Genomic DNA, 26,166 nt, shown 5'->3' on the forward strand with positions numbered 1-26,166 from the left:
AGTGCTGCCAGGAACAGTCTGGTACGTTTTGACCAACATGGGCATGCATTTCTGTTGAGTAGGATTGATGGCTTCTAATTGCTCTTTGAAAGTCTTCAGCTGAGATTGAGCACCTTTCATTTGTTTTTCTTTGACACCTAGTGTGTCAAAAAAAAAAGAAAAAAAGAAAAAAAAAAGCCAGTTTGCTAACATCAGCATTTGGCACATGGGTGCTCTTCTTTCTTAATTGCTTGGTTACCCACGCAGACTTTCCAAGTCACCCAGTCCTTACTGTTTCAGAAACATCTTTGTTTTTGATAGTAGAAACACAACCACCACCACAACCCGCTCTCGATTCTGTACGGCATGCGTGTTTATTTCAGTCGCAGGCTGTCCGCGGCATTTTAGTTCAAGGATGGCTGAACTGAATATTCTCTCAGCAGAAGTTGTTGGACTAGACTGAAGAACAGTGTCTTATGTGTTTTGAAGGTGTTTTGTTAAGTGGGGAGCTCCGGGTGGGTTACCTGAACTCTAATGAGGGACCAGCTTTCCTCATGAAAAAGCTGGGTGATTATGGTTCTGGCTTTGGGATCACTGCGGGATTAAAACGAGATGCTCCCCTCCAAAGCTTCTGGCACACCAGCCACGCAGACCCCTGTCTACCTGGGCTCTTTGTGCTGCCCCTGGCTGCCTCTAAAGGGATCCACGAAGGCTTTCCGGGTGCCTCCACCGCCCCCAGTCCCGAAAAGAAGGTCTTTTCCTCATCTTAACTGTTTACTTACCAATTAGAGGAAAGGAGGGTGCCCTCCAAGGGGATTTCAGAAATACTGTGTTACATTGTGTCCTTCTGAAGAGACAGAGTATCTCTTTGTCTTTTCAAATTATAATTTTAAAGTAACAAAAATAATAAGCCTCTTAGATCAATGAAAGCAAGTGTAACTCAAGGGTAAGCTTAATGAACGGGGAACAGAAGTGAGGTGTTTTGACAAGACTGATTTCCAAAGAACAGGTGCACACAGTGGCTAAAAATAGTGTCGTGTTGTCAGTGTTAGTGAAAATGTAGTCAGAAAAAAATTGAGGTGTTTTTCTTTTTCTAAAATCGGGCCTCCAGTAACTTACAGGACTATGGGGGTAGTTTGAAATGTACGATTGTAAAAACCAGATCGGTGTGCAACTCCTAAAAGATTGTCATGGTCATACACCCACACAGGAGCATTGTTTCTACAAAGCACCTTTTAAATCCACTTTCCTAATTCCAACCTTTTACAAAATCATGAGACAAGGAAGGTGGGAGTCATAGGACAGATGGCATCGGGTAGATGAAGACGCAAACCCAAAGGTCCTGCCTGGCCTTTCCAAGGCCCCTATGGCTGCTTAAGAGCCAAGGCCAGGGCTTGCTTGCTTCTGGTCTTTCCTCACAGTGTTTTTCATAGGCAGGAAGAATCAGGATTAGGGAAGCATAGTAGGACTGCAAATGTTTACTAATTGTAATTTATCTCATAATAGCGCTGTTGCTTGTGAGAGGCATCCGAATAATAGGGTTTAATATCATAAACTCTGGAGTCAGGCTGAGATAGAATCTTGGCTCTGCCACTTACTCGCTGTTACTTCACCTTTCCTCATCCTGTTTCCTCTCCTGTAAAATCCACCTCCTGAATCCGTGCATGTTAATGAACAGAATGGCACACTAAAAACAACATCAGACAAAGCAGGGCAAGTATTAGCATAGCAACCCCTTTTTACAGATGGCGATCGAGACTCAGCAATGAGAATTGTAAGCTAAGGCTTTAATCTAGGTCTTCTCAAATTATTTCTAGTGTTTTTTTTTTTTTTTTTTCCATTAGACTATTGTTTCTATGATAAAATTGTAAATAAACCAAAATGAACGTTGACTAATCTTATTTTTCTGGTTTAATAGATAGTTCTTGCAGAGTCACTGTTTGGGTATGGAAAGTGCATTTTCTTCCACAGGGAGTCAAGCGCTGAGGGTCCTACTACATGGAGAGTTTAACGGGCCAGCTCTGTGTCTGGCCAGGCCCCGTCGCCGCTGTCTTCTGTCCCAGCCACACCCGCGTTGTTAGCAGTGCCCCATCGCGTTATTGTGCTCTTGCCACGCTTTGGGACTTCGTGCTCGGTGTTCCAGGGCCACACTTCCCCGCCCTTGTGCCCACTCTTGCTGCTTTGGGCAGCCTCCCACACCTTTGAGAATCCCCCAAGCAGTGGCTACGTCTTGTGTGCTTGTGCAGGACGCACACAGCTCTCAAGCCAAAAGCCAGCGTGATGCTGGCGTTTCCGGAGGTCTGGGGAAGCCGACTGCTTCCAGCACTAGGACTCGCCGTGTGCTTGCCACTGAGTCAAACAAGTATGGGATGAGAGGCACAATTTATTTACAGATAAGAGTTCTATACTTGGAAAGCTCTAGAAGCTCACACAAAAAGATAATTCAGCTTGGATGGCGGGTGTAACAAGAGGTAGAAAGCCACAGCTCTATGGAAAACTCAGTGCCGTGAAAGACTTCTTCCTGGCTGGTATTATACAAATATCTTATTAATAAAAGATGTTAGTTTTAGTTCATTTAGAAAAATAAAAAACTGAGACTAGCCAAGAAAATTATGACAAATGTGAAAGAAAAACAGGAAGGGGGTTATTTAATTGTATAACTTTACCAAGTATGAGGACGTTATAAAACTAGAAATTAAAAGAGCTTGGGATTGGCATAGGAATTCAGTTTTAAACAGAATAATCTAAAAGTAGACCTTAATATAAAAAGGAATAACTATATGATAAAAATACTTTTTCAAATCAATGGAGAAAAAATGGGTTACTCCTTATGGATAGGATTGGGGAAACTGAGTGACCATCAAGAAAAGTGAGTTGGATCTCTTCCTCATTCCTTAGGTGAACCATGAATGTGCTAAAACAGAACTGTGAGCACTCTTATCTTCCTAGAGTGGAGATGTAGCTTGTAAGCATGATCTATTTGCCTACATTAAATTTACATGTCAAAATATTATAAAAGCATAAGTGTAATGACAGTCCAGAAAATATTTGCACCAGTGAAAAAGGGAAATTTTCATAATATATAAAGAAAAGCAAATTAGCGAAAAATGAAGAAAGGAAATGCTATAGTTTTAAAAACATGATTGGTGAATATGAAATACACTAACTGGTGAGGGTGTGGAGAGAAGAAAGGCATTAATCTACATTTTAGAAAGAACTGTAAATTGACTAAACATTGTTGTATGCATTTGGCAAAATCTCCCAAAACTACATGCAGGTGTCTGATCTAGCAGAATGACTCACAGGAATTTATCTTCTGTGTATGTAGAAAGAGGATATCCAAGAATAGTCATTGTGGCATCGTAACAGTTTAAATGAAGTTTAGATATCTACATAAAAAGAATACTACGAAGGCAATAAATTATTTTTCAAAGGAGTGAGACAAGTATAGAACGATGTGATATAAGGTAGGAAGAAAAGGGATGAATAATAGTAACACATACCAATTTTTGTAGAAAGAAATATAAGAATCTGATCCATTGTTGCTGGGTAGGGAACTGGGAGACTAAGGATCGGAAGAGAGGTTTACTTTTTCACTGTAGAACTTTCTGTAAAATTTTTCTTTTTATGGGGGAGAGGACTAATATTATAAAGTCAGGTGTCTATATTGCCTAAAAACCACAGTGATTTGGGTTAAAACTTTTTATTTTTACTTCTGCCTATTGTGTATGATATTTTTTGACAAGCTTTGTCATCTGACTTGTTATTTTTCTGAATAGAGATATTACTGTACTGTTGAAAATTGCCTTTGTAATTTATTTTTGATAGGCTTAACTGTGTGCTTGATCACAGTAAAGACTAACCATGTACTTCTGTAGTACTGATTTTTTCAACTTGCTTAGAAACATTCATTGCTTATTTTATGATGTGGTTTTATTCCATTGACTTGCATACTGATGTGATTATAACTGATATGAACTTTTCTTCAGTTGTTTTCTTGAATTACATTGGTGGTGTTCCTTTAGTAGTTCTCATCATTGAAGAGAATGTTTTGCAAGGGTTAATTTTGTGTAGCTAAAAGAAGAAGAAAAAAGAAAAAAACCAGGCTTAGAGAAACTAACAGCTGTGTTTATTTTGATCTGGACAGATTTGGAGACCAATCACTGCCACCTTTTTTTTCCCTGTGGGTCCAGGAACTGGATTTCTTTATTTGGTCAATTTATATTTCTTATATCAGTATTCTACACGACTCGAAACAGGTATGTTATCCAAAATTGTTTTAAGTATTGTTTCTGTTTAGCTGGCTAATCCATCCATCTGTTTACTTGGAGGAATTTTGAGGGCAGTTAGCATATGTTAAAGAATGGCATAATAATAGTGAGTACTCTACTAGGCACTCAGAGTATTTGATTTTTAATCCTCACAGCGTCATCATGAGGTGTAAGTACCAGTGTCCCCATTTCATAGATGAAAAAAACAAAAAACAAAACCCAGCAAATCTTGCCCGTGTCCTTAGTGGCTGTGCTGTTTGCCTTTCACTGAATTTGACATCTCACTCATTTCTGTCACACGACAGTCCTTGTCCTTGAGTGCACAGTTGGGCTGAAGTATACATAGCTCCTAGATCGAGGTTGAAAAACCCTACCTTAGGCAATTAAAAGCCTAGACTCATTCTCTGTAATTGAATCACTGAACTTTAAAATATGCTCCTATAGCTGGGGATTAGTAATATGAGTGTTTATCAGATATGACTTCCTCTGTGATGTTATGGATAAGCTTTCTTATAAAAATCTTTTCTTACAACGTTTCTTACTGATTGTTATTTATTTCCTACAATATCTTGCAAGCTGTTCTGAGTTGCTTATCCTGAAAAGCACTAAATTGATACTGCTGTGTCAAAATGTGAATATAATGACTTTGAAAAGGCTGGCTGGCTTCAGACTTTATAAACCTGCTGGCCTTATTAGCTCAGGATGGAGAAGGGTGAACCACCCCTAAACCTATCAGTTTGACCATTGGGAACCAGTCTCTTAACTGCAGGGAGCTAGAAGAACGGGCATTTATGTGTCAAATATAATCTTTCCTTAAACTGGCATTTGCTACTAGGTGCTTTTTAAAAAGAAAGTGCTACATTGATACCAAGTGTCAGGCCATCGACTATTACTACTGGGAGGGACTTAGCCCACTCTCCTGGTTTTGTAGATGAAAAACATGAGCTCCGAGAAAGTAAACTTGGCGGAGGTGAAACTCACAACAGGACTGTTATCACCATTTCAAGGGTTTGATCTTGAAATCCACCAGAACAGATGATTTTCGTCCTCCCTTGTCCCATTGGGACCTGGTTAGGATACTGACTTGCTTGGTATTCTAACCCGGTGATGTAATTTATTTGAGGATTTAGTTGTTGGAATAATGTTTTGTTTTGTTTTTAATATCAGTAGTAAACTCTAGATTAAATGTAGATGACCCATGAGTAGTTTTTAAATTTTTTATTATGGAAAAATTTCAAAAATTTAAAAAAGTAGAAAGGTTAATGAACTATTTTTATTGAGAAAAATACATGTGACATGAAACTCACTTTTAACCATTTGCAAGTGTGTAATGCTGGATATTTCTTATAAACAGAATCACATAAGGCATGGTTTTTGAAACTGTGACTGTATTCTTTTACTTACCACAGTGTTTTCAGGGTTCTTCCATGTAGCGCATATTAGTACTTACTCCTTTTTATTGCCAAGTAAGATTCCATTGTACGGAATTACCACATTCTGTTTTTCCATTTATCAGTCGATGGACCTTTGACTCTTCATTTTTTGGCTCTTATGGGTCATGCTGCTATGAACAGTTGTGTGGAGAGGAACTTTTAAGATCTTTCCATTTGAATACGATTTTATAGACAAGAAAACAGCGGTCTGGAGAGGTGGGGACGTGCCCCGCAGATCACCAAGCTGTGTGAGAGAGCGCAGTGAGGACTGGAACCCGGGTGGCTGCCCCCCAGTCTTCCGTCTCCCATACCGCCTCAAGATAACGTTCTGACAAAATGTTTGCCATGTGCCTGTTTTCTGCCTGTCTGAATTAAGTGTATAGCAACATTGGCTTGTTTATATTTTTGATTTAAACCGAAGACTGCAATTCGGGGCCAGTTAATTTGTAAATTCCCAGTTGCAAGCTTGCCAAATAATAAAGTACTGTAGTTTATGTGATTACAGTATTTTAAGTATTCAGTGTAAAGAATCCTTAGAAATCACAAAGTCAAAACCACATCAAAAAGAAGCAAAACTATCATTAAAATTCAGAAGCATTTGTTAGAATCACAGCTCCGATCCATCAGAGGGATCCTCTGCCCTTAGGCATCCTTAACCCTGTGGCTGAAGTGTGCCTTCCAGGTAGCAGGGAAGAAATAAGGGAACAAAGGAGAGACATTTGTTGGAAATTTTTCTTTTTTTTAGATCAGTGTTTTTGTCTGCCTTTTTGCCACTTGTCAGGATTGTTTGAACTGGAAGGGAGGGAAGGTAAGTGCTTGAGCACTAGTGACCCCACAGTCTCCTATCATCTTCCAGCCGAAGGCACGAGGACTCTCCCCTAGAAGGGAGAGCTGGGCCGTGGTGGTTTTTCTGCCCAGTGATAAGACAGAGCCTGGTATATGGTGCAGTGACAAGGACACTAAACCACTAATTAGATTCCACTCTGTTTCTAACAAGCCACATGACTTTGCTCATGTAACTTTTATTTCCTCGTCTGTAAAAAGGGGATCTGGAAAGCCATTCTTCCTCCCAGATGTAGTATGAAGGTTGAGAGTCAGAGGCTTTGGAGAGGTTTGGCTGGCTCCTTCCCTCCACCCTCCATAGTTTTCCTTTGCTGGAATGTAAGCTCTTGGACCATGGAGACGGAATCTTCTGACAGCCCAGTGCTAGACAAAGTGGTTGTGTGTGTGTGTGTGTTTGTGCGTGTGTGTGTGTGTGTGTCTGTGCGTGTGTGTGTGTGTGTGTGTGTGTGTCTGTGCGCGCGCATGCGCATCAGACAGATAGGGTTCCCCCCGACAGAGCTTACATTCTAATGCAGGAGAAGCGATTGAGTACTCACACATGTGTCATGGTGTCATGATGAGAGCCATGAAGGAAAGGCTGACAGGCTGTGGTGGCATCTCAGTAGCAGTGGAATCGAGTCCTCCCTTGGGGTCCTTTAGCCCGTCACTGTCAGAGCACGGTACTTACTGGCATCAGGCGGGAAAACAAAACTCAGCCTTCCTAGGGCTTTATTGAGACACAGATTTAGATATTTTTAAAACTTTGTTCTCGTTTGAGAGGAGTGATTTGACAATCTTCTCATTTTGGCTTCCCCTATACTTTTTGAAGTATTTCTCTACATGGAGGTGATTTCTTTTGTTTTGAAATTCTGAACCATGACATTTATTTGGCTTATTTTTATTTCTAGGAGCTTTCGATGGGAGGCCAGCAGATTATTTATTCATGCTCATCTTCAACTGGATTTGCATCGTGGTATCCTTTAGTCTGTTGTTTTGGGCCACAAAGAAACCAGTATAGTTTTTATCCACGTTTGGGAAAACAGTATTCTGTACAACACTTCAAAAGAGAGTGTTTGCATCTTTGGTTATTACCGTTAATAATTAGGAATTAAGTTCTTTTTAAACGCTGTAGTGAATCATAGCCCCTGAGCAGCACATTCTGTTGCCATCACCTCTGCGGGATTTTGCGACAGTTGGTTGAGCTTTATCACTGTTTCCTCTCCTTGCTCCTCGTTCTCTGTGTTCTCACGTGTGACAGCTTGTGGACTGTAGCACAAAGAGGTTCCGGGCCCTCAGACAGCCTTTGAAATCTGTGATCCCAAACAGAAAATTAACTTACAGCCAGCATCCTTTTCTGACTTCGTTGCTGTCCTTGTCTTGGGATCCTAAGCAGTAATGCAGCCCCTCCGTGAGTACCCGGCTCCAGGAAGTGACACAGAATGTGTCTGCTGTGTTTCAGCCACACCTGTCAGCGCCGTTCAGTTGCAGACCTTCACAGATGGTGAGAGCTGCAGAAGGGACTTGAGGGCTCAGGTCCGTGCTTTGGGGCTTAGCTGCCATTGACTCATGGCCAAGAGCCAGGAAGTGTGGCACTTTGGATTTCTTTCTTCTCCTTTAAGGGAAGAAAAGAATATTTTGGACTTGAGCCACACTCCGGATCCCTGACCCTGTAGACTCATCATTTGTGTCCAGGTGTTCAAGCACCCCCATGTTCTGAGGGAAGGAGAGATGCCAAAATGCAGAGGCGGGGCAAGGAAGGGGAACACAGGTGACCAGCTGGGTGTGCACCGAGGCAGGTAGTTTCCGCCCTTTCCTGGTCATCGTGCAGTGATGGAATATTCACAGTGAAGATTATTAGACACCTTTGGGCCCTGGGATGTTTTCAGCCACCTGACCTACAGCACAGTGTGTGCCTTCGCACACCGGAAGGACGTGAGCTTTCGCTGGGTGCAGAATGCTTTGTTTCTGTCTGATCTTTAACTTGACAAACCAAGATTACTGGCTTAGCAATGGACATGCAGGTAAGTCGTAAGTCTCCGTTTGCCCTTTTGTATGTTTCAAATATATAATTAAAAGCCTTTGACAGAAGTTTAGATTGCATTAGCTACGTTGTTAATTATGTGGTGTTTTGAAATGATAGAGTTATAGCTGTTTTGTTTTGAAGACCTTACATGAGTTAGCTAAACCATTACTTTTCTTCCTCATTTCTGGCTCCTTTATCACGTTTGAACATTGAGAATGAGGGTTGTTTCGTAGTTTCTATGCACATGTGTGGATTTACATTTTTTAAAAATTAATATACAGTAAGTAAAGCTTTATGCCTCCTTTTTTCAAATAACAGGGCTTGACCCTCATTTTTGTGAATCTATCTAAAATAATTGTGTATTTTATTACCGAATTTTGTAGCATACACTGTATGATTCATTAGAAGGATAAACTTCTAATTCTAATGAGTTGAATTTCCTTTTGCTTTTTGAATGGCTATGTGAGGATTTGTTTGGAGGGGAGAGGTTAAAAAAAAAAGTGGTAGATTTACACTAAGCCTCTGTTTAAGGGTCTCGGAAGCCTTGTTTTTACATGTTGATTTCTTTTGCAGCTGCTAATGATTCCTCTGATCATGTCAGTGCTTTACGTCTGGGCCCAGCTGAACAGAGACATGATCGTGTCGTTTTGGTTTGGAACACGATTTAAGGTACTTTAACCTAGTTGGGAAAATTTTCATTTGTCTGCAGAAATCCCTCTTCAGCCTAGAGATGTACTTTCTGACTCGTCCAGAAGAGGGCAGTGCAGAGCAGTATACCATAGGCAAGTCCCTTCCCTGCTCGGCCCCTCGGTACTGCAGGCCCCTGGCGTGGGTCCCGAGGGCGCTCGTGCAGGTGTGTGTGGTAGAGAGAAGGAAGGGAAGATACTCACGGGAAACCCGCCCCGTTGAAATCTGTTCCTACCGCTCCCTGCTATGTGTTTCACACAAAACATCGGTTGGTTTTTGTTTTTTGCTTGGAAACACGTTGTTTTGTGCCCTCTCTCACAATTTTCCACCTGTAACATTTTTTAGTATTCTTCTTCAGGCAGATCCTACCCATTCTTAATTTGAGTTGGAACTGAACATATTTATTTCCTGAGTCACCTGCCTGGAATTAGTTGTGCCCTTGGGCTTCTGCAGTATTTTGTGTTCATCTTGCAGTACTTACCCCGTTCTGCCTTCAGGTTATTTTTGTGTAACCCTTTCTCTACTAGTTTGTAAAGTTCCTTGCAGCTCCCTTAACTCTTCACGTGATATCTTGAATCTGGTAAGGTGCTCAGCTGTCCGATTCATCTGGGGAGCTGTCTTATTTGGGAGAGGATTAGTTCAAGATACCAATGTGTAAAGAGATGAAAATTCAAGTAATTCTGTGAAATATGTAAAAGGAGGACCTAAAAAGATGGAGTTTATTTAATTTACTGGAAACAATATGCTGATTGGAGCCTTAATGTGACTCTGTTAGGGACCATGTTTGTAATGGCGTGGGACACCCATCTGCTTTGTGGGGGTCTTTGTTATTGTTAATTCAGCAGGACACGTATTGTGTTTGACACTGTCGGCACAGGGCTCTGTCTGTCTAGTTACCAATGTACGAATAAGTATAACTTTGGATAGGAAGTCTGAAGTGCAGTAGGAATGATGCTGTACTGACCTGAGAAATTTTTGGCGTGACTTTCCAAAGGATTTATAAAACCTTTGTCATGTATCCTTACCCATACCTGCCCCCTCTAGGTGCCTTCCCTTTAGGGGTGGTACTCATGTGTGTGGCTCTTCTTTTCTAGGCCTGTTATTTACCTTGGGTTATTCTTGGATTCAACTATATCATCGGAGGCTCGTAAGTGATACTACATTTATTTATTTATTTTTTGAGAGGCAACAAGCGTTTATTTGAATTCAGAAGAGAAGCTGTTTGGAAGCACTGATTCAGGCAGAAACCCAAAGAGTGTTCCCTATTAGATTTATTTAATTGAAAACAAACCTTGGACAACTTCCATTCCTTTTTATCTTCTCTAGTTTTTATGAAACTTTAAAGAATCTCAGCATTGAGGCATTGAAACCTTATACTTGCAAACTAATTCCATTTTGATGTAATTGATTAAATTGCATGGCTTTCAATACATTTTAGTATTGAACGATTTTTTTTTTTTTTTTGCTATTAGCTCTTTATTGCAACAGACTTCCATATATGGTTTTTGAACAAATATTCACTTCTGCATTCCCTTCCAGAAGGAGCAAACATAGATCTAATTTCTGTCTGAACTGACTCCTCTAAGAACTGTGCATACAATAACTATGTTATTTAGTCTTAATGCCTCAGAAACTACTCACCAGTTATTAGAAATGCATACTCTCAGCTGGAAAGTAGTTTTGTAAGTGGTTGGATAATACAGACATTTTGGCCAAACAGGGCCAAATATCTAGTCTGGAATTAGCATGAAGATTTAGGAAAACCTTGACCGCATCCAGTCATAATTCTGGGAGGAGGTCACCAACATGCAACTATTTCGAGAACCCCCCCATTTCTTCTACTACAAAATATTTTTAATATTTTAAAGGATTTTAATAGTACTAGTTCTTAGTACATCTGGTCCTCACTTCTATGTATGGTAGAGAGAAGCGAGTGAATCAAGCAGGCAGACTCATTTAGAGCATAGCCAGTTCTGAGCTTGGGGAGGCCAGCCTGGCACCCAGAAGGGCAGCATGGGGGAGCATTTGCATGTGTTGGTTTGTCCCTGCCAGGAATCATTGCAGAGAAGCCAAGGCAGGCTGTGTAATAGTGAGAGTGGATGTGTAAAACCTTGAAGTGGCCTCTCTGTAAGCCGTGGGAAAACTGAAGAAGGTCATTGCCTATTTTAGGGTTACAAGGTGAAGGCCACCTTTCTGAAGTGCTCTCCCTCTGGTGATGTCTTAGCCAAGAATACAGGAGGCGAGGAGGAGTGCTCCCCCCCGGCACCAGGAACGGGGAGCAGGCCTTCATGCACCCCTCCGTCCCCCCATTGCTTGCTCCCATGCTTCTCTCCTGCTGGCTTTCATTGTCTGGCCATGCTTTGCAAATACAGTATTCATGCCCAGAAGCATTCAGAAATCTGCAGCTTCCCCAACTCATAGGGCAGGAAGTAGCACCGACAGTATTTCGAGGTTGGGCTGGGGCTCGGAAGAGATGTCGGGGGCAGCTGGCCTTGAGGAGCACCGGCGCCCTTGGTCCGGCAGGACCGGTTTCCCTTCTCCCTCAGAACCCGTTTGCCACGCAGACCACAGAAGGCTCACCGTGCTGCTGTCAGAGGCCCCAGGGACCAGCCGTGGCCGCCAGGAAGGGCCGCTGCCCCGTGCTCTCAGTTACAACTGGCCGCGCCTCCACTGCTTGCGCGTCTTTGAACTGATTTGGTTCTCTGTTTGCAGGGTAATCAATGAGCTCATTGGGAATCTGGTCGGACATCTTTATTTCTTCTTAATGTTCAGATACCCAATGGATTTGGGCGGAAGAAATTTTCTCTCCACACCTCAGTTTCTGTAAGTGGTTTTTTTTCCTTCTCCTATTTAGCAATCCTTTTACTGCCCGTGTTCTCGTGTGTGCTGATAAAAACTCCACGAGGCGTAGGATTTACCTCTCTGGCCTAAGAAACGGGAGCCAGCAAATGAGTTGCCCTGGTCCCAAAGTCACAGAAAGCTAGGGACGGAAGCCACAGCTCAGTCTTCTTCACAGAGCCTTGTCGGGGGCCACTGAGACCAGATTCAGGTGCCACAGGGAGCTGAGAAGGCGGGCCACCTGGGTGCAGCTCAGGGCGCATGGCGGTGGGCCAGGACAGTGGTTATCAGTGTCACCCCAGAGTTGGATGGGGAAGGTTAAGGGAGATAAGCTAGCTTGCTGCTCAGCAATGTAAGACGCTTTTCTACTAAATATTATAGATGAGACTATGGGGCCTTTCAGACTTGTGGTTTCTATAGTCCTCTGCTTTTAGGGTTCACCCGCGTGAGGGGCTGCGGGCACGGCTTTGGTTCTGAGACAGGCTTGGTTTGGAATCCCAGTCCCCTCATTTACCGCTTACGATGTTGGGAAACTTGCCTACGGGACGCAGGAGGTCAGGCACGCCGCTGCCGTCACCACAGTGGGTGCTCAGTCCGTGCGAGACCTTAGCCGGTTCCTGCGGTTGGGGCTGAGGGCGGGAGTGTGACGAGCCAGAGGACGTGCGTAGTCGTGTGACCGTGGAAGGAGGGACCAGGGAATTCGCCACCTGGGTGTCACCGCCTGCCCGACTGTCACACCCTGTCCCCAGCTGGGGATGTGCACAGAGAGCTTGCATTTGAATGCCTCGCAACACGCACACCAAGCCCTTCCACATTTTGCTGGTGTTAATGTTTCACAGTTTGTCATTCTTCCAAGTGGCCCATGAGGGCAGTGACAGTTGAGTAGGCCCCCTACTCCTGAACCTGCACCCCCTTTTCTAGGTTAGGGGTAGGTTTTTGAAATAATTTTATTATGAAATATAATACATACAGAATAATGCACTATTGTTGTATTTTTTTCCTTGAAGAGCATAAAAAGAAACTTGTTCTTCTTCTGAGTCTTGCGTTGCCTCCAGGCTAAAAACAAATGACCATCCCGCTTTCTAATGATCAAAGGCCACACAGTCTAGGTCTGTCAAGTCAGATGGGAGATGCATCACTTTAAACAAACAAACAACAAAAAACTTGGTGCTTTGGGGAGCGGCCAACAGTTATACTTTAAGTGGCCATATCCTGACTTAATGGCGTGGAAATTTTTCTCAACTGTGGGCTACAAAGTAGAGATTCTAGAGGCTGAATCAGCAGCACGCTGGAGCCTGCCTTCTTTCCGAGCTCTCTGTTGGTGGAAGCCCTTCTGTTACATTTTGCATAAAGATCAGATGACAAAATGTAGTTCCTTTCAAAAACAGTAACTGCTTTGAAATTACCATAAATTTTTGTTGATTATGTATAATTGGGTGTCTTTTTATACTGATTACTTGCATTTAATTTCACTATCTGTTTAAGCAGTGGTGATGGCTTCCATATTGTCTTACAGTAAGAACCAAAGCAAGACAGCCCAGCGTTGCCGTTTTAAGTGTTCTATTTTATTACGCACTTTGGAGGAATATTATTATAGCAGAACATCACGGGTGTTGAGAAACAGTGCGTGGAAATACATTATGACTTAAAGCTGGAGCAGTATTTGCTCAGAGGGGAAGATGTGAATTAGCGAATTCTAAGATGCATCTCTGTTCTGCATTCCGTCTAGAAAAATAGCCAGATCCTCTTCTCCGCTCTACACAGTTATTTTTCTGTTTAAAAGGGAGGGAGCGTGAAGGCACAAATGACGGCTGTCACTCTGATGGCGCAGGGCCTCGTCCGTGGCACGAGACCTGGAGTGTATAGAGTACGCAGCGCAGTGTACAGGCCCCAGGGCCAGGCTGCCGCGGTTTGAACCCTGACTGTCAATTTCGAAGAGCTTTACTCAGTCTTGCCTTCGTTTTCTTATTTATGAAGTGGGGTCATAGTAGCACCTGCCCCCTCAGGCGCTTGTGCAGAGAAGATGACTCTAGTGACACGCAGCACCTGGGGTGAGGGACGCGCTTTATGATCGGGTTGCACTCTGGCCTAGTCGCCCCTCGTGGTTTAAACGGGTGTCAGATCGTGGTGTCTGCCTTTAAGCAAGACTTTAAACATTAGGATCTGATAAATGGAATAAATTTAAGCATAGTCACAGTTTACTAATAGTCAAGGAAAGGAAATAGTTGGAAAAGCTGAGAACCTGGCCTTGGATTTAATAAGTTTTCTTAGCTGTTCTGTGATTTTTTTTTTTTTTTAAGATTTTATTTATTTATTTTTAGAGAGGGGGGAAGGGAGCAGAGAACGAGAGAGGGAGAAATAGCAATGTGTGGTTGCCTCTCACACATCCCCAGCTGGGGACCTGGCCTGCAACCCAGCCATGTGCCCTGACTGGGAATCGAACCAGCGATCTTTTGGTTCGCAGACTTGTGCCCAGTCCACTGAGCCACACCAGCCAGGGCTTGTTCTGTGATTCTTAAATTAGGAAACTATAAGGTGGGAAACCAGCAAATCTGGGCTTCAACTTTCCCACTGTTTATGAGATGGAGAGAGTGCAGTTGGAGAACAGATGATGAGTAAACTTTAAAAACAGACCCAGAACTCCAAGACGTAAGGCCGCCTTCTCCAGTCGCCCCATGGACGCTGTGGAACGCAGATGCATGCGTAGTAGAGACGCTGCGTGGGGCTGAAGCACATGGGATGCTTGTCGGGCCTTTGAGTGGATTTATTTTGCATCCTTTGATCCATATGTAGATATATCAAAATACTATATATAGGTGGTTTTTTCCTGGTGGTCAGGCTTGACGGAGCAATAGCTTTCACATTCTGCATGACTTACTTTCATAATCAGAAAAAGAAAATTTTAGAGTGTGAATTTAGATGAAAACATAGTAAACTTAAGAAACCTGAAAAGTGAGTGCTTTCTGTGGTCAGGGAGTTGAGCTAAGTGCTCAGAAGGCAAGTAAGTAAGACATTGTCCTCAGCCTTCCACTGGCCATAGCCTAATACAGTGTGACAGACTGGGGGACACCAGTCTGGGGGTGCGCTAGATGGTCTAATAACATGCGGAAGTGATGGTGCTGTCTTCTCTCCCTCTGTTCCCCACTCTCTGCTCCAGGTACCGCTGGCTCCCCAGCAGGAGAGGAGGGGTGTCAGGATTCGGCGCGCCCCCGGCTAGCGTGAGGCGAGCTGCTGATCAGAACGGCGGAGGCGGCCGACACCACTGGGGACAGGGTTTCCGGCTTGGGGACCAGTAAAGGAGTGGCCTCTGGCCTGCCCAGCAGCCCCTCTGCTCAGATGAGTTTTCCCTCCCAGTGCTGGGCGTGCTGAACACCCGAGTTCTAGCGGACACTGGCGGACCTGACCCACACTGAATGTATCTTTCAGTACAAGACAACGTTTTTTAAACGCTGAAGGAAAATATAAGTGTTCCTCAAGTTTCCTAATTCTCATTCAAATCGTTACTGCTATGAAGAACAAATACCAACTGCAAATTTGAGAAAATGACTGTTTTGGGGACGTCTCCTCTTCCTTTTCCATCTGAATAATGGGTTTTGGTAGGTCCTCGTCTGCCCTCACCAACCGGGGCGTCTGGTGTTGGGCCACCAAGTCTTTGTCAAAGGGACTCTTACCTCTTTCCTGCACACATCCCTCTTCCTCCTTTTTTCCAACCCCCAGACTTGCAACGAGAGGAGGTTGCCCGCAAAATGGTTCTGTCTTTGACAAGCTCTCTATTTATTGCCTTTTGCCAAGGCTCGGTCACAAAAAGCTTGTTCAAACCTCTCTTCCCTTTGGTGGCTGAGCTGTAACAATAGGGGAGAAGACTTGGAACAGCGGATGAAGAACTTTTTCTCAGCTTTTACAATGGCTGTGACCTGGTATCAGCTGCAGCCACTTGCCATCTCTTCAGAAGGTTTTATTTAAAAAAGTACCCCTGGGTCAGCAAGGGCCGTAGATTGGTATTAACAAAGCATGTAGGTTCTGCTGGCAGTTTTTTTCTTCAATTGAGTGGTCACGACTGTAGTGGAGTTGCGTCTTACACAGGTTTAAACTGTGGTGGGCATAACCCCTTTGCATCTCACGCATAAGGCATACTGGTTGTGTTTGTACCCAGAGTATAGCTGGATTGTGTTGTGTTAGAAAGTTCCAGATCACATTTGCCACAGGGGGACCCTGTCCTTGAAAGGCCCCTGGGCATTGATTTCATTTCATTCTCATTCTGGATATATGTTTATTGAGTATTCTGGTGGGGAGAACCTTACACTCTATTTAAATTGTCTTTTTTTTTTGCCCTCCCCCCCTTACTGGCCAAATACTTTAGTTAATTGTAAGGAAGATATAGCTCCTCCGTATGAAAATCATATTTTAAGAGCTAATATAAGCACATGTAGGTGAATCACATAATTTTGGGTTGTAATGGCTTTAGAATCATTGTGTTTGAGGGTTTTGATCATTTTGAGTCATGAATGTACATCAGACCAGCATAAATACCCACAACTCCTTTCTCTTAGGTGGGCTTTTCCATCAGATCTAGGCTTGTTTCAGAATTAAGTTTTTTGAAGGCTGTGGGGTTTCACGTGGTTTCTTATTTGATGTTTTTATTCCGAAAGCCAACTGCTAGGAGCAGTGTTGAGTGGCTGCCATACTTTAGTCAACTAAAAAGGCTTTGAGCATTTTGATCAAGTTTCTTTTCAGGAAATGCTGTGTGCTAACAGGATGACTATTCTTTGCCCTGCTCTTAAACCATGATGTGTATTAGCCTAGGAAGTGGGGATTTGAAAACAGCTCCTTGTTTTTAATAAAGTTGGTGTATACTTCTCCATATTTAATTTATATGGTAAAACAGGAGGTGGGAAGAGTCTGAACCTTAGCTGTCATATGTTCTGTTGTTGACCTGTGGCCACAATAAAATGTCCTTGTACATTTCCCTGTTACGGTGCACGTGCAGTCATTGTGCAGGAGTGGACCCTCAGTGTCCGAAGAGCTCACGGTGAGGGAACTGGAGTCTCTTCTGTGCCCTCTTAGCAACTCAGCAGCCTGAGAGCAGCGGCTTTTCTAAAGGTTGTTACAGACTCCTCCAGTTCAAGGCAAAATGTTCATTAAGTTCTTCCTCTTAAACATATTTAGGAAGCTGATTATTTTATTAATCTTGTCTGGATTACCTATCTCTTGGGAATAATTTTAGCTAAACAAGCTATTGGAGATTTGATTTGGCAAGACAGGACAGTGGATTCTCTTTATGAATAAAAAAATATCATTATTTTGTATAGAGAAATTTTCTTTTTGTAACTAATCATTTTTATTGGTAAACATTGTAAATTAAAGTGTACAACTTGACGACTGTCTGTCCTAAGTGTCTGTATCTCCCCTTGCATCCTCTCTGACACACTGTGTAGTTTCCGTAACCAGTCTCTTGGGCGTTTAGGAGTGCCCAGTATTTGCTGCCATTATGGCGACACAGCAGCACTTCTGTTTTCGTGTTGGAGTCTACCTGTAGGGTTCCTTCCTGGAAGCAGGATGCTTTGGAACACTGGGAGACGGCCACAGAGAGGAGGAATCGCAGGCCAGATGACCAGTTCTGAGTGGGTTGCCGTGGTGCATGCAGGTCTAAGGTTTAGCTGAATCAAGGCGCGATACTGGGGTTCGGGACTGGATTTAAGAGACCTCTTAAATCGCTGGCACTTAATGAGGAAGAGGAGGGCTTAATGAGCAGGGGTTTCCATTGGACATCAGGACTCGATATAATTTTCCCATAGAAACAAGACTAGTTAATGCTATTTATAGGTACGTATTGTTGGCGCAGCGCATTATAAATAATTGGGTGCTGGTGGACCAGCTGGAAAACCTAGTCACTGTGTTTCTGTGGAAAAATACATTATGAGTGCTAAACTCATGAATTTGAAAATGATCTTTTAGAACATGATCTCTTCCTGAATTGGGGACAGCTTTGCAGAAGGCCCGAGTGAAAGAAACAGTTCTCAGTTCCTGTTCATTCTGTCCCTGCCCTTCAGGTCCCTCCCAGCTTAAACCTCAGTTCACCAAGGAGAGGTCTTTATAGGTCTGTAGGTGATGTAGGATGTCCCCTATATGGTCCACCGGCACCCTGACCCCTGCTTTATGACGCCCATCACACCTACAATAATTTAATGTCTGTCCTGGGGTCTTTTAGCATCATGAGGACAGTGATGATACCTTACCGTCGCTGTATTCCCAGGACATAGCACAGTGCTCGCCACGTAAAGGCGCTTGTCTGCTGCACTGAACAGAAATTGGGACTGGGTAATGGGCTGGGGAGGAATTTGGCCTGTTTGTAGGGAGAGAGCTAATAGCCTGGTCTCCCTGGAACTTTAAAGAATTTTATATTCATATCAGGGAATCATAGTCTCCTGAAATAAAATACTAGAAGAGGTTGGAGGTATTAGAACAGATTAAAACTTGACATACCTTTTTAAAAGAAAAAAAGCAGCTAAGCAGCTTCTCTCTACAGTGTAATTACCTGTGCATGGGTGTGGATGCTTGCGGGGTTTTGGGCAAAGGAGACCCAGTATAGACTGAAGGCAGGCAGGAACGTTTGGGAAGAGTAATTGAGGGAATGGATTTAGCTTTTTCTTCGCCGATCAATTCCCCTATGGCCCGTACAAATGCATATGCATTGAGAAATGAGAAACCCCTGTCAGGTCGCTGTCATCTGGGCCAGAATACCCCACAGGGAGAGCAGAATTGGATTCAGGTGCAAGGCTTAGAGGTGATTTAGGAACTGTCTACTAAGCTGGATTTGTCACTTGAAGCCTTAAGCTGACCCAGATGAATTTGATCCTTCGCTCTTCTCTGCCAGTGTGCTGGCCTTTTCCTGAGGGCTTGTGCTGGTCCGGGGGGTGTCCCTGCTAATTAAGGGCAAGCGCGATTAGCTCAAGGGGGACTGTGGATTTCTGTGGCAACTGTCCTGATAGAGAAGCGGTAAACCTGCCTCTTAGAATGTAAGGTGTGTCTGTCCCCAGGGAGGTTCTCATCACCTGGAGGGGCCCAGACCTTTTACCAGAGGGGATGGATTTGAACTTTCCAGATCCCTTCCATCAGTTAGGGTTCTTTGACTGCTGATACCCAAAGGGGATTTATTAGAAAGGTATAGAACACTGTCTGGATCCCAAGGGTCTGCTGAGGAATCTGAGGTGGGAAGGGCCCCTTGGATTCCGGCCACAGGAACTTTACCTCACCCCGTCTGCTGGGCTAAATTAGCCCCACCTTGAGTCTGCGCGCTTCTTCCCCCTTAGGACAGCATCCGAGGCTTACGGGCCTCGCTTGGACTTACTGCTTTTCCTTGCCTAGGAATTAAAAAAAAAAAATATTTGACTCACAGTCCCATAAAAACTGCTAGTAATGGGGGGTGGGGGAAGGTGATTTTCCAAAAGCAAATCAGAGTACTGTTGCTTCCTAAGAAGTGGGAAGTTGGTGCTGAACACCTGTGACATCCAGCTGACCTTGTAGCACAGGTAACCACCTGTGGGGCTTCCTGGAGGAAGGAGCCTCTGGTTTTTCCTCATTCGGCCCAGAAACAAGATAGGATTTCCTCCCTCATCTGCAGAGAAAGCAGAGGGTGGAGAGGTTGACATCGAACATCACAGGGAAAGGGACTTCCCACACTTGAGAGCGGGGGCCATGTCTGTTGACCATCACATCCCCGGTACCTCGCACAAAGCTGGGCTTGCTCCGGCTTCTTGAGATAAATATTCATTGAAGGGATGAATCCATTTCATAACCTAAATTCTCTTCAATTATCAGCTGGCTCCCTGGCTTTCTCTCCATCCTTGCCCAATGTGGCTTTTCTAGTCAGTTCCCTCTAAGGTCTTGGTCAGCATGGCTCTGGCTATTATAAAGCAGTACACTCAGCAAAATAAAAGCGCTGCAGTTAATCAGGCCTACCCACCTTAAAAAGGATTCTCAAAGGTGTTCACCAAATACAAAGCAAGACTGGACCTGGGAGGCAGGGCAGTTCTGCTAAAAAATATATGTTTATTTCATCATGTGTGTTCTTTCAAACATTATTTCAAATGTTTGATTATTACATACTCTCCAAAATTCCATTCTCCCTATGGTGGTCTCCAAGAGATATGTTCATGTGCTAGTTCCCAGAACCCATGAGTGTGGCCTTATTTGGAAAAAGGGTCTTGGCAGATGTTATTAAGTTAAGGATCTTGAGATGAGATCATTCTGGATTATCTGGTTGGGCTCTAAGTTCACTGATAAGCGTCTAGTAGGAAGCATCCAGGGGATATTTGACAGACAAGAGGAGACACACACACAGGGGAGACAGTGGCGAGAATGTGGAATCAGAGATTGGAGCAATGTGGCCACAAACGAGGATACCAGAGAACGCCCAAGGCCAACAGAAGCTGGAAGGGCAAGGAGCAGAATCTCCCCTGGGCCCTTTGGAGGAGGTATGAATGGTCTGGCTGACACCTTGATGTTGGACTTCAGGCCTCCAGAACGGAGAGAATAAACTTCTATTGTTTTATGCCATCGTGTTTGTGGTGGTTTAGTAAGTAGCCCTAGGGAACGAACACACTCCTTACAGTACTGCAATAACCTCCTAATTGTTTTCTCTTGATTTCTTAAATGCAGCGTGCTCTGTCTGCTTCTCACACCTGGAACACTCTCAACTCTATCTCTGGCCTAGCAAGGGGTATTGGTAAACCTGTTTCATCCCGTCAGGTGAGCCGATTACACTCTGGCCACGAGACAAAGCAGGGTTGAACACCACTGTCCTGCTAAGATAACTTGGATGCAACTCTTCTTTAATTCCTGAAAGAGCTTTAATTCAGAAGCCAACCACCAGGTTTCTCTCCACATCGCAGTATCTGTCTATGATTGTAGACCACTACCATTGGCAAACAAATGGCAAGAAATGGAATTTTCGATTTCTTACTTGAATGTAAGCTCCGATAGCCTATCAGTCAATAGTCCGGGTAGGCGTTAGCTGTAACAAACAATCGCCCCAAACCCATTGCATTTCATAACAGAGATCTAGTTCTTATTCAAATCACAGTCCAACAGGATTGTGGGCAGGCAGATGGGATGGTGAAATGAGGAGGGGGAGGGGAGAAGAAGGAGGGGGCTCTGCTCCAGGCACTTATTTAGGGACTCAGTCTCCTTTCATTTAGTGCGGTGATTTTAAACTTGATTTTGGTGCCATGGGGAGAATGATCAGTTGCTTCGTTATTTCCCAAGACCTCAGTTTCCTCCACTGAATTCTTTGCAGGTGGTGAACAGGCTGAAGAAGAGCAAATGGAGGCTTGTGCAGGAGGTTTCAGGGGCCAGGCTGAAAGCAACATGTGTCGTTTCTGCCCATATCCTATTGGCCGACACTCAGGCACGTGGTCCCAACGAACTACTAGGGAACCTCAGAAACATAGATCTTGTCTTCCCGACAGGACAGGAGAAACGTCAGTGAAGCTGAGAGCACACAAAGCATTTTCTTAGCACTGCATCACATTCACATAAACACAACCCAGCCAACCAATGCACTTCCAGTGATTCAGATCTTTCCTTTGAGAAGTCCAAAGGACAGGACCACTACAATGCTGCTGACTTAAAAAATATGTTATTGTATACTGCACATTCCGAAAATGGCACACATCCTGCGTGTACGGCTTGATGAGTTTTCACTATGGGACACACCTGTATGACTCACACACCGATCAGAATACAACACCACCAGCTCCTCAGAAGCCCCCTCGAACCCCTGCCAGTCATCAGCCCCCTCCCACAACATGAGCCACTATCCTGACTTGTAACAAGGTAGAGTAGTTTTGCCTGGTTTTGAATATTCTCTCAATGGAATCATACCATATGATGAAGCTATATGCGTCTGGCTTCTCTTATTTAACATTTCACTTGTGAGTCATTCATGTTGTGGTGTGTAATTGTAGTGCCTTCGTTCCTTTTGCTGTAGCATGTTCCACTGTATGAATACAGCATGATTGATCTGTCCACGCTGCTGTTGGTGGGCATTTGGGTGGCTCAGGATATAACGAGCCGCGCTGCGGTGATCATTCCAGGGCACATCTTTTGGTGACCATGTGGACACATACCTGTTGGGTAGGTATACCTGATCTCTAGAAGTGGGAATTGCTGGACCACAGAGGATGTGCCTTTTCAGCTGTAGCAGTACCCCCAATCCGACGTTTTGCTTCCAAGTGTTTCAATCACTTGCAGTCAACCGTGGCCAGAAAATATTAAATGGAAAATTGCAGAAATAAACAATTCATAAGTTAATTGTGCATCTTTCTGAGTAGGATAATGAAATCTCTTGCCCTCCTACTTTATCCCACCCCCATATCTGAGTCATCCCTTTGTCCCCATCCCCACACTGTATGTGCTTCCTGCTAGTCAGTAGTTGTCTTGGTTATCAGAGAGAGAGACAGAGACACCACACTCCAACTTTGATTACAGTAGCTCGTTATAATTGTGCTATTTCATTGCTAGTTACTGTTGTTAATCTCCTCCTGTGCCTAATTTATAAATGAAACGTTACCATAGGGATGTATGTATAGGAAAAATCAGTATTTACAGGGTTTGCTTTCAGGCATCCACTGGGGGTCTTGGAAGGCGCCCCCTGTGGATCACGGAGACTATTGTGCAGTTTTCCTAAGTGTTTGTACCAGTGGTTTATACCCCCCTGGGGTGGTGTGTATGAGCGGGCCAGCGCCTGGTTGTATTTCCTCTTTGTTCCTCACACCTGAGCTGTGCTAGATCTACCCCTGACTCCCCAACCCCAAGAAAATGCTCCCCGACCCCAAAGTTTTGAATGTCAACCTCTCACCCCCTTTCCCTTTACTTCCTCATTTCTAGTTTGGTTCCTTTCGGCCCATTCTCCCCATTGTGCCTCCCCCAAATGCGGGAACAGGTCTGGCTCCAGGAGAAGGAAGTGGAGGTGATGGGGGAGGGGCTGAAGGCAAAGCACATTTCTATGGAGATTGGGGAGGGGGAAAGCTGGGCACACCCACTCATTAATTTTTGTATGTGTCACACAGAGAACACCCTTAACAGTCATTAAGATGAACTATCTTGAGGAGTAGGGGGAGTCTTATTAATATTCACATCCACTTGGCCTGTGATGGGGGGAAGTCAGATGCTGAAGTGAGGAAGCAAATTCCCCTAGGCCCCCTCCCCCAGCCACTTATGGAAGGGGGTGGCAGGTGAGGGGTCACAGGGGTGCAGGGCTTGCCGAAGCGGGTGTTGAGAGGAGGCAACTGGGCCCTAAGCGTGACCCCTGTGTGGGGGACCTGGAGGTTCTTGCCAAAAGGTCACCGTTCACAGCTCTGACGTCACCTGTGGCTGCGCTGATGAAGGAGCACTCGGGTGGGGGTGGGGGTACTGAGGCCTGAGAGAAGCTGAGCATCCAGTCTTTTGAGAAACGCATTATCCTTAATCAACGTTACCAGGCCCCACTCAGACTAAGTGGCCTCTTGTGATTAGGAATGGCCCTTGAAAAAGAAAAACAGTCTTATAGCATTTTGAGTGTGTGCATTTGACAACGGCTTTCTGGATAGCAGTGGGGGGTCAGGAGGGGAGTTTGCAGTGCAGGACCCTGGTATGTGTGCGCGCGTGTGTGTCTTGGGGATGCAGGCCTGGCTTCAGAGCCTGAGGAACAAAGACAATTGGTGGAGTTATGGGTCTGACCTTAATGTCAGGAGAGGAACTCTGTCTAGTCTTTGGGGTGAATTCTGATGGGGCACCCCTCTCTGGGCAGGGCCTGGAACCTCCAGGAGTGATGAGGATAGCTGGGGGGCTGGATTTCCTCTGGGACTTCAGAGTGACCCAGACATTGTATACCTGGAACTCTGGAACTAGAAAGAAACAATCCGGCTCCCACCATGGAAGGCTATCGTGTGTGGACCACTTGGCTCTCCTTGGAAAAGTTAGTTCCCCTTCCCTTCCCAACCATGATCTCATTTACCCTCTGAAGGCATTATGGCCCCCATCGGGGCTCCGAGGAATCCTGTGATGCCCCTCATCCATCAGAGGCAGAGCCAAATCCCTACCTTTTGTTTATTGCCAGCATGGCCTGGGGAGCCGGGCAGACCTGGGCCAGGCTAACACTGCCCTTTACCAGCCTGACCACCTCAACCCAGTTATTAAACCTCCACGAGCTTCAGTTTCCTTAACTTTGTAAAGGGGAGGAGGAGACCCACCGCATCAGGTCAGTGTGAGAACTCAGTGAGTTAATGTTTGGAAAGCATGTGGTACAAAGCCTGTCCGCCGCAAACATTAACGCACCTGCTGCCTTCTCTTTCCTTCAGGTCAACCACCAATGTGACCCTCACAGCAGCCTAATGAGGTTGGTGTTATTGTTACAGATGAGGACACTGAGGCTCGGAGAGGTGCAACCCAGGCACTCTGTCGTGTCTCAGCACAGTGAAGCAGCAGTAATGTCACTTAGCACCCTCCTGCCACCATGGTGGTGTGAGTTACAAGGGATGCCGTGGGCCCAGGAGTCACCCTAAATTCCACCTTTAGAAATAATTCTACTTGTGCCCTGGCTGGTTGGCTCAGTGGATTGAGCACCAGCCAGTGAACCAGAAAGTCATGGGTTCAATTCCCAGTCAGGGCTCATTCAGGGTTGCAGGCCAGGTCCCCAGCTGGGTACATGCAAGAGACAACCCATCGATGTTTCTCTCCCTTTCTTTCTCCCTCCATTCCCCTCTCTCTAAAAATAAATAAATAAAATCTTTATCTTTAAAAAAGGAAATAATTCTAGTTGCTTTAAAGCCAGTTGGGGAACTGTCTTTCTTTTGTAAATCATCTTTTTTCCCTATAAAAATCCAAGTTGACCTGCGTTCTGCCTCTCCTCATATGACTTTTTACCATGCAATGCACATGAAGGACATGTATGAGAATAAACCTAAAATAAAACAGCCCACTGTCCACCAACAACAGAGTGGGTCAACTGTGGTTCACTTCTGCAATGGAATACTATACAGCTAGGAACATGAACAAAGCCCTGCCATAGACAGGAACAGTGGTGAATCTCAGAAACAATGCCAAGTGAAAGAACCTAGGTGCTAAAAAGTATATATAGCCTGATTCCACTTATATAAAATTCAAGAATAGGCTGAAAGTCCTGGCTGGTGTGGCTCAGTGGATTGAGTGCCGGCCTGTGAACCAAAGGGTCGCTGGTTCGATTTCCAGTCAGGGCACATGCCTGGGTTGCAGGCCAGCTCCCCAGTTGGGGGCGAGCGTGAGGCAACCACACATTGATGTTTCTCTCCCTCTCTTCCCCTTACTCTAAAGATAAGTAAATAAAATATTTAAAGAAAAGAAAGGATAGGCAGAAAGAATCTATGGTATTCAAAGTCAGGTTAGTGATTACATTTAGAGAGGGGGCAGTTCCTGAGGGGCCACTGGGTGTACACCTGAGGGTGATTTCCTACTTATTCATACGGGTGATTGTTCACTTGATAAAAATGTATCGAGCTGTGCCCTTGTGGTGTGTACAGCTTTCATCAGGACATTGTGTTTTAGTTCTACTGTTCGTTTTAAAAGATGACTGGGTAACTAAGAGAGCTGTTGGAGAGGCTAGAGAAGCAGGCTTGAGGCTGAGCCCCAGGCAATAACATTCATATAACTGCTGCAGAAGTGAATGGATGAGGAAACTGCTGCTACCGAGTATGAGCTGTAACTGGTGCCACCATGGCTGCTTCTGCCCAGGGAACTTGATCTGCCGCAGTGGGAATGCTGCCTCAACACCAGGCCCTGGCTCCAGTAGGTGCTCAGCCTTGGAGCCGCTGCCATCTCCCAGAATGGGGAGGTTGCCAGCACCTGCTCCCTCACATTGCCAGCCTCTGTTCCAAAAGCTCCTGCAGGTGCCCTTCATCATTTGGCGTGGATACCCTTTCCTAGCTGCAAGGGAAGCTGGCAAAGTGAGATCATAACTTCTATTTTGAGGTGGAAGGCAGGAGCCCCTCAGTTGTATGAAGACTGCCAACAGGTGCAGGGCAACCAGGAAACACAGCCCATCTCTGCTGTGCCGAGGGCCCTAAAATGGGCCTTCTGGGGCCATCACCTTATCCTGGCG

At 44.6% G+C, this 26,166-nt stretch overlaps 1 protein-coding gene across 4 annotated transcripts in view; it reads left to right on the forward strand.

Annotated features, from left to right (window-relative positions):
* DERL1 (derlin 1) overlaps positions 1–26,166 on the forward strand; it is a 38,397-nt gene that overhangs the window by 6,606 nt on the left and 5,625 nt on the right. For 2 of the 4 annotated variants that reach the window (XM_090283405.1, XM_090283406.1), the window contains exons 2-7: positions 4,127–4,238; positions 7,414–7,478; positions 8,500–8,526; positions 9,102–9,197; positions 10,310–10,362; positions 11,928–12,038. In XM_090283405.1, the coding sequence (XP_090139531.1) occupies positions 4,127–4,238; positions 7,414–7,478; positions 8,500–8,526; positions 9,102–9,197; positions 10,310–10,362; positions 11,928–12,038 (464 nt within the window). Of the gene's footprint in view, positions 1–4,126; positions 4,239–7,413; positions 7,479–8,499; positions 8,527–9,101; positions 9,198–10,309; positions 10,363–11,927; positions 12,039–15,210; positions 17,430–24,391; positions 24,788–26,166 lie in introns of those variants that run through there. The other 2 variants (XM_090283407.1, XM_090283404.1) reach the window with 2 other exon arrangements.

The sequence above is a fragment of the Furipterus horrens genome, unplaced genomic scaffold, assembly GCF_987537825.1.
Source record: "Furipterus horrens unplaced genomic scaffold, mFurHor1.1.pri manual_scaffold_7, whole genome shotgun sequence".
Lineage (NCBI taxonomy): Eukaryota > Metazoa > Chordata > Mammalia > Chiroptera > Furipteridae > Furipterus > Furipterus horrens.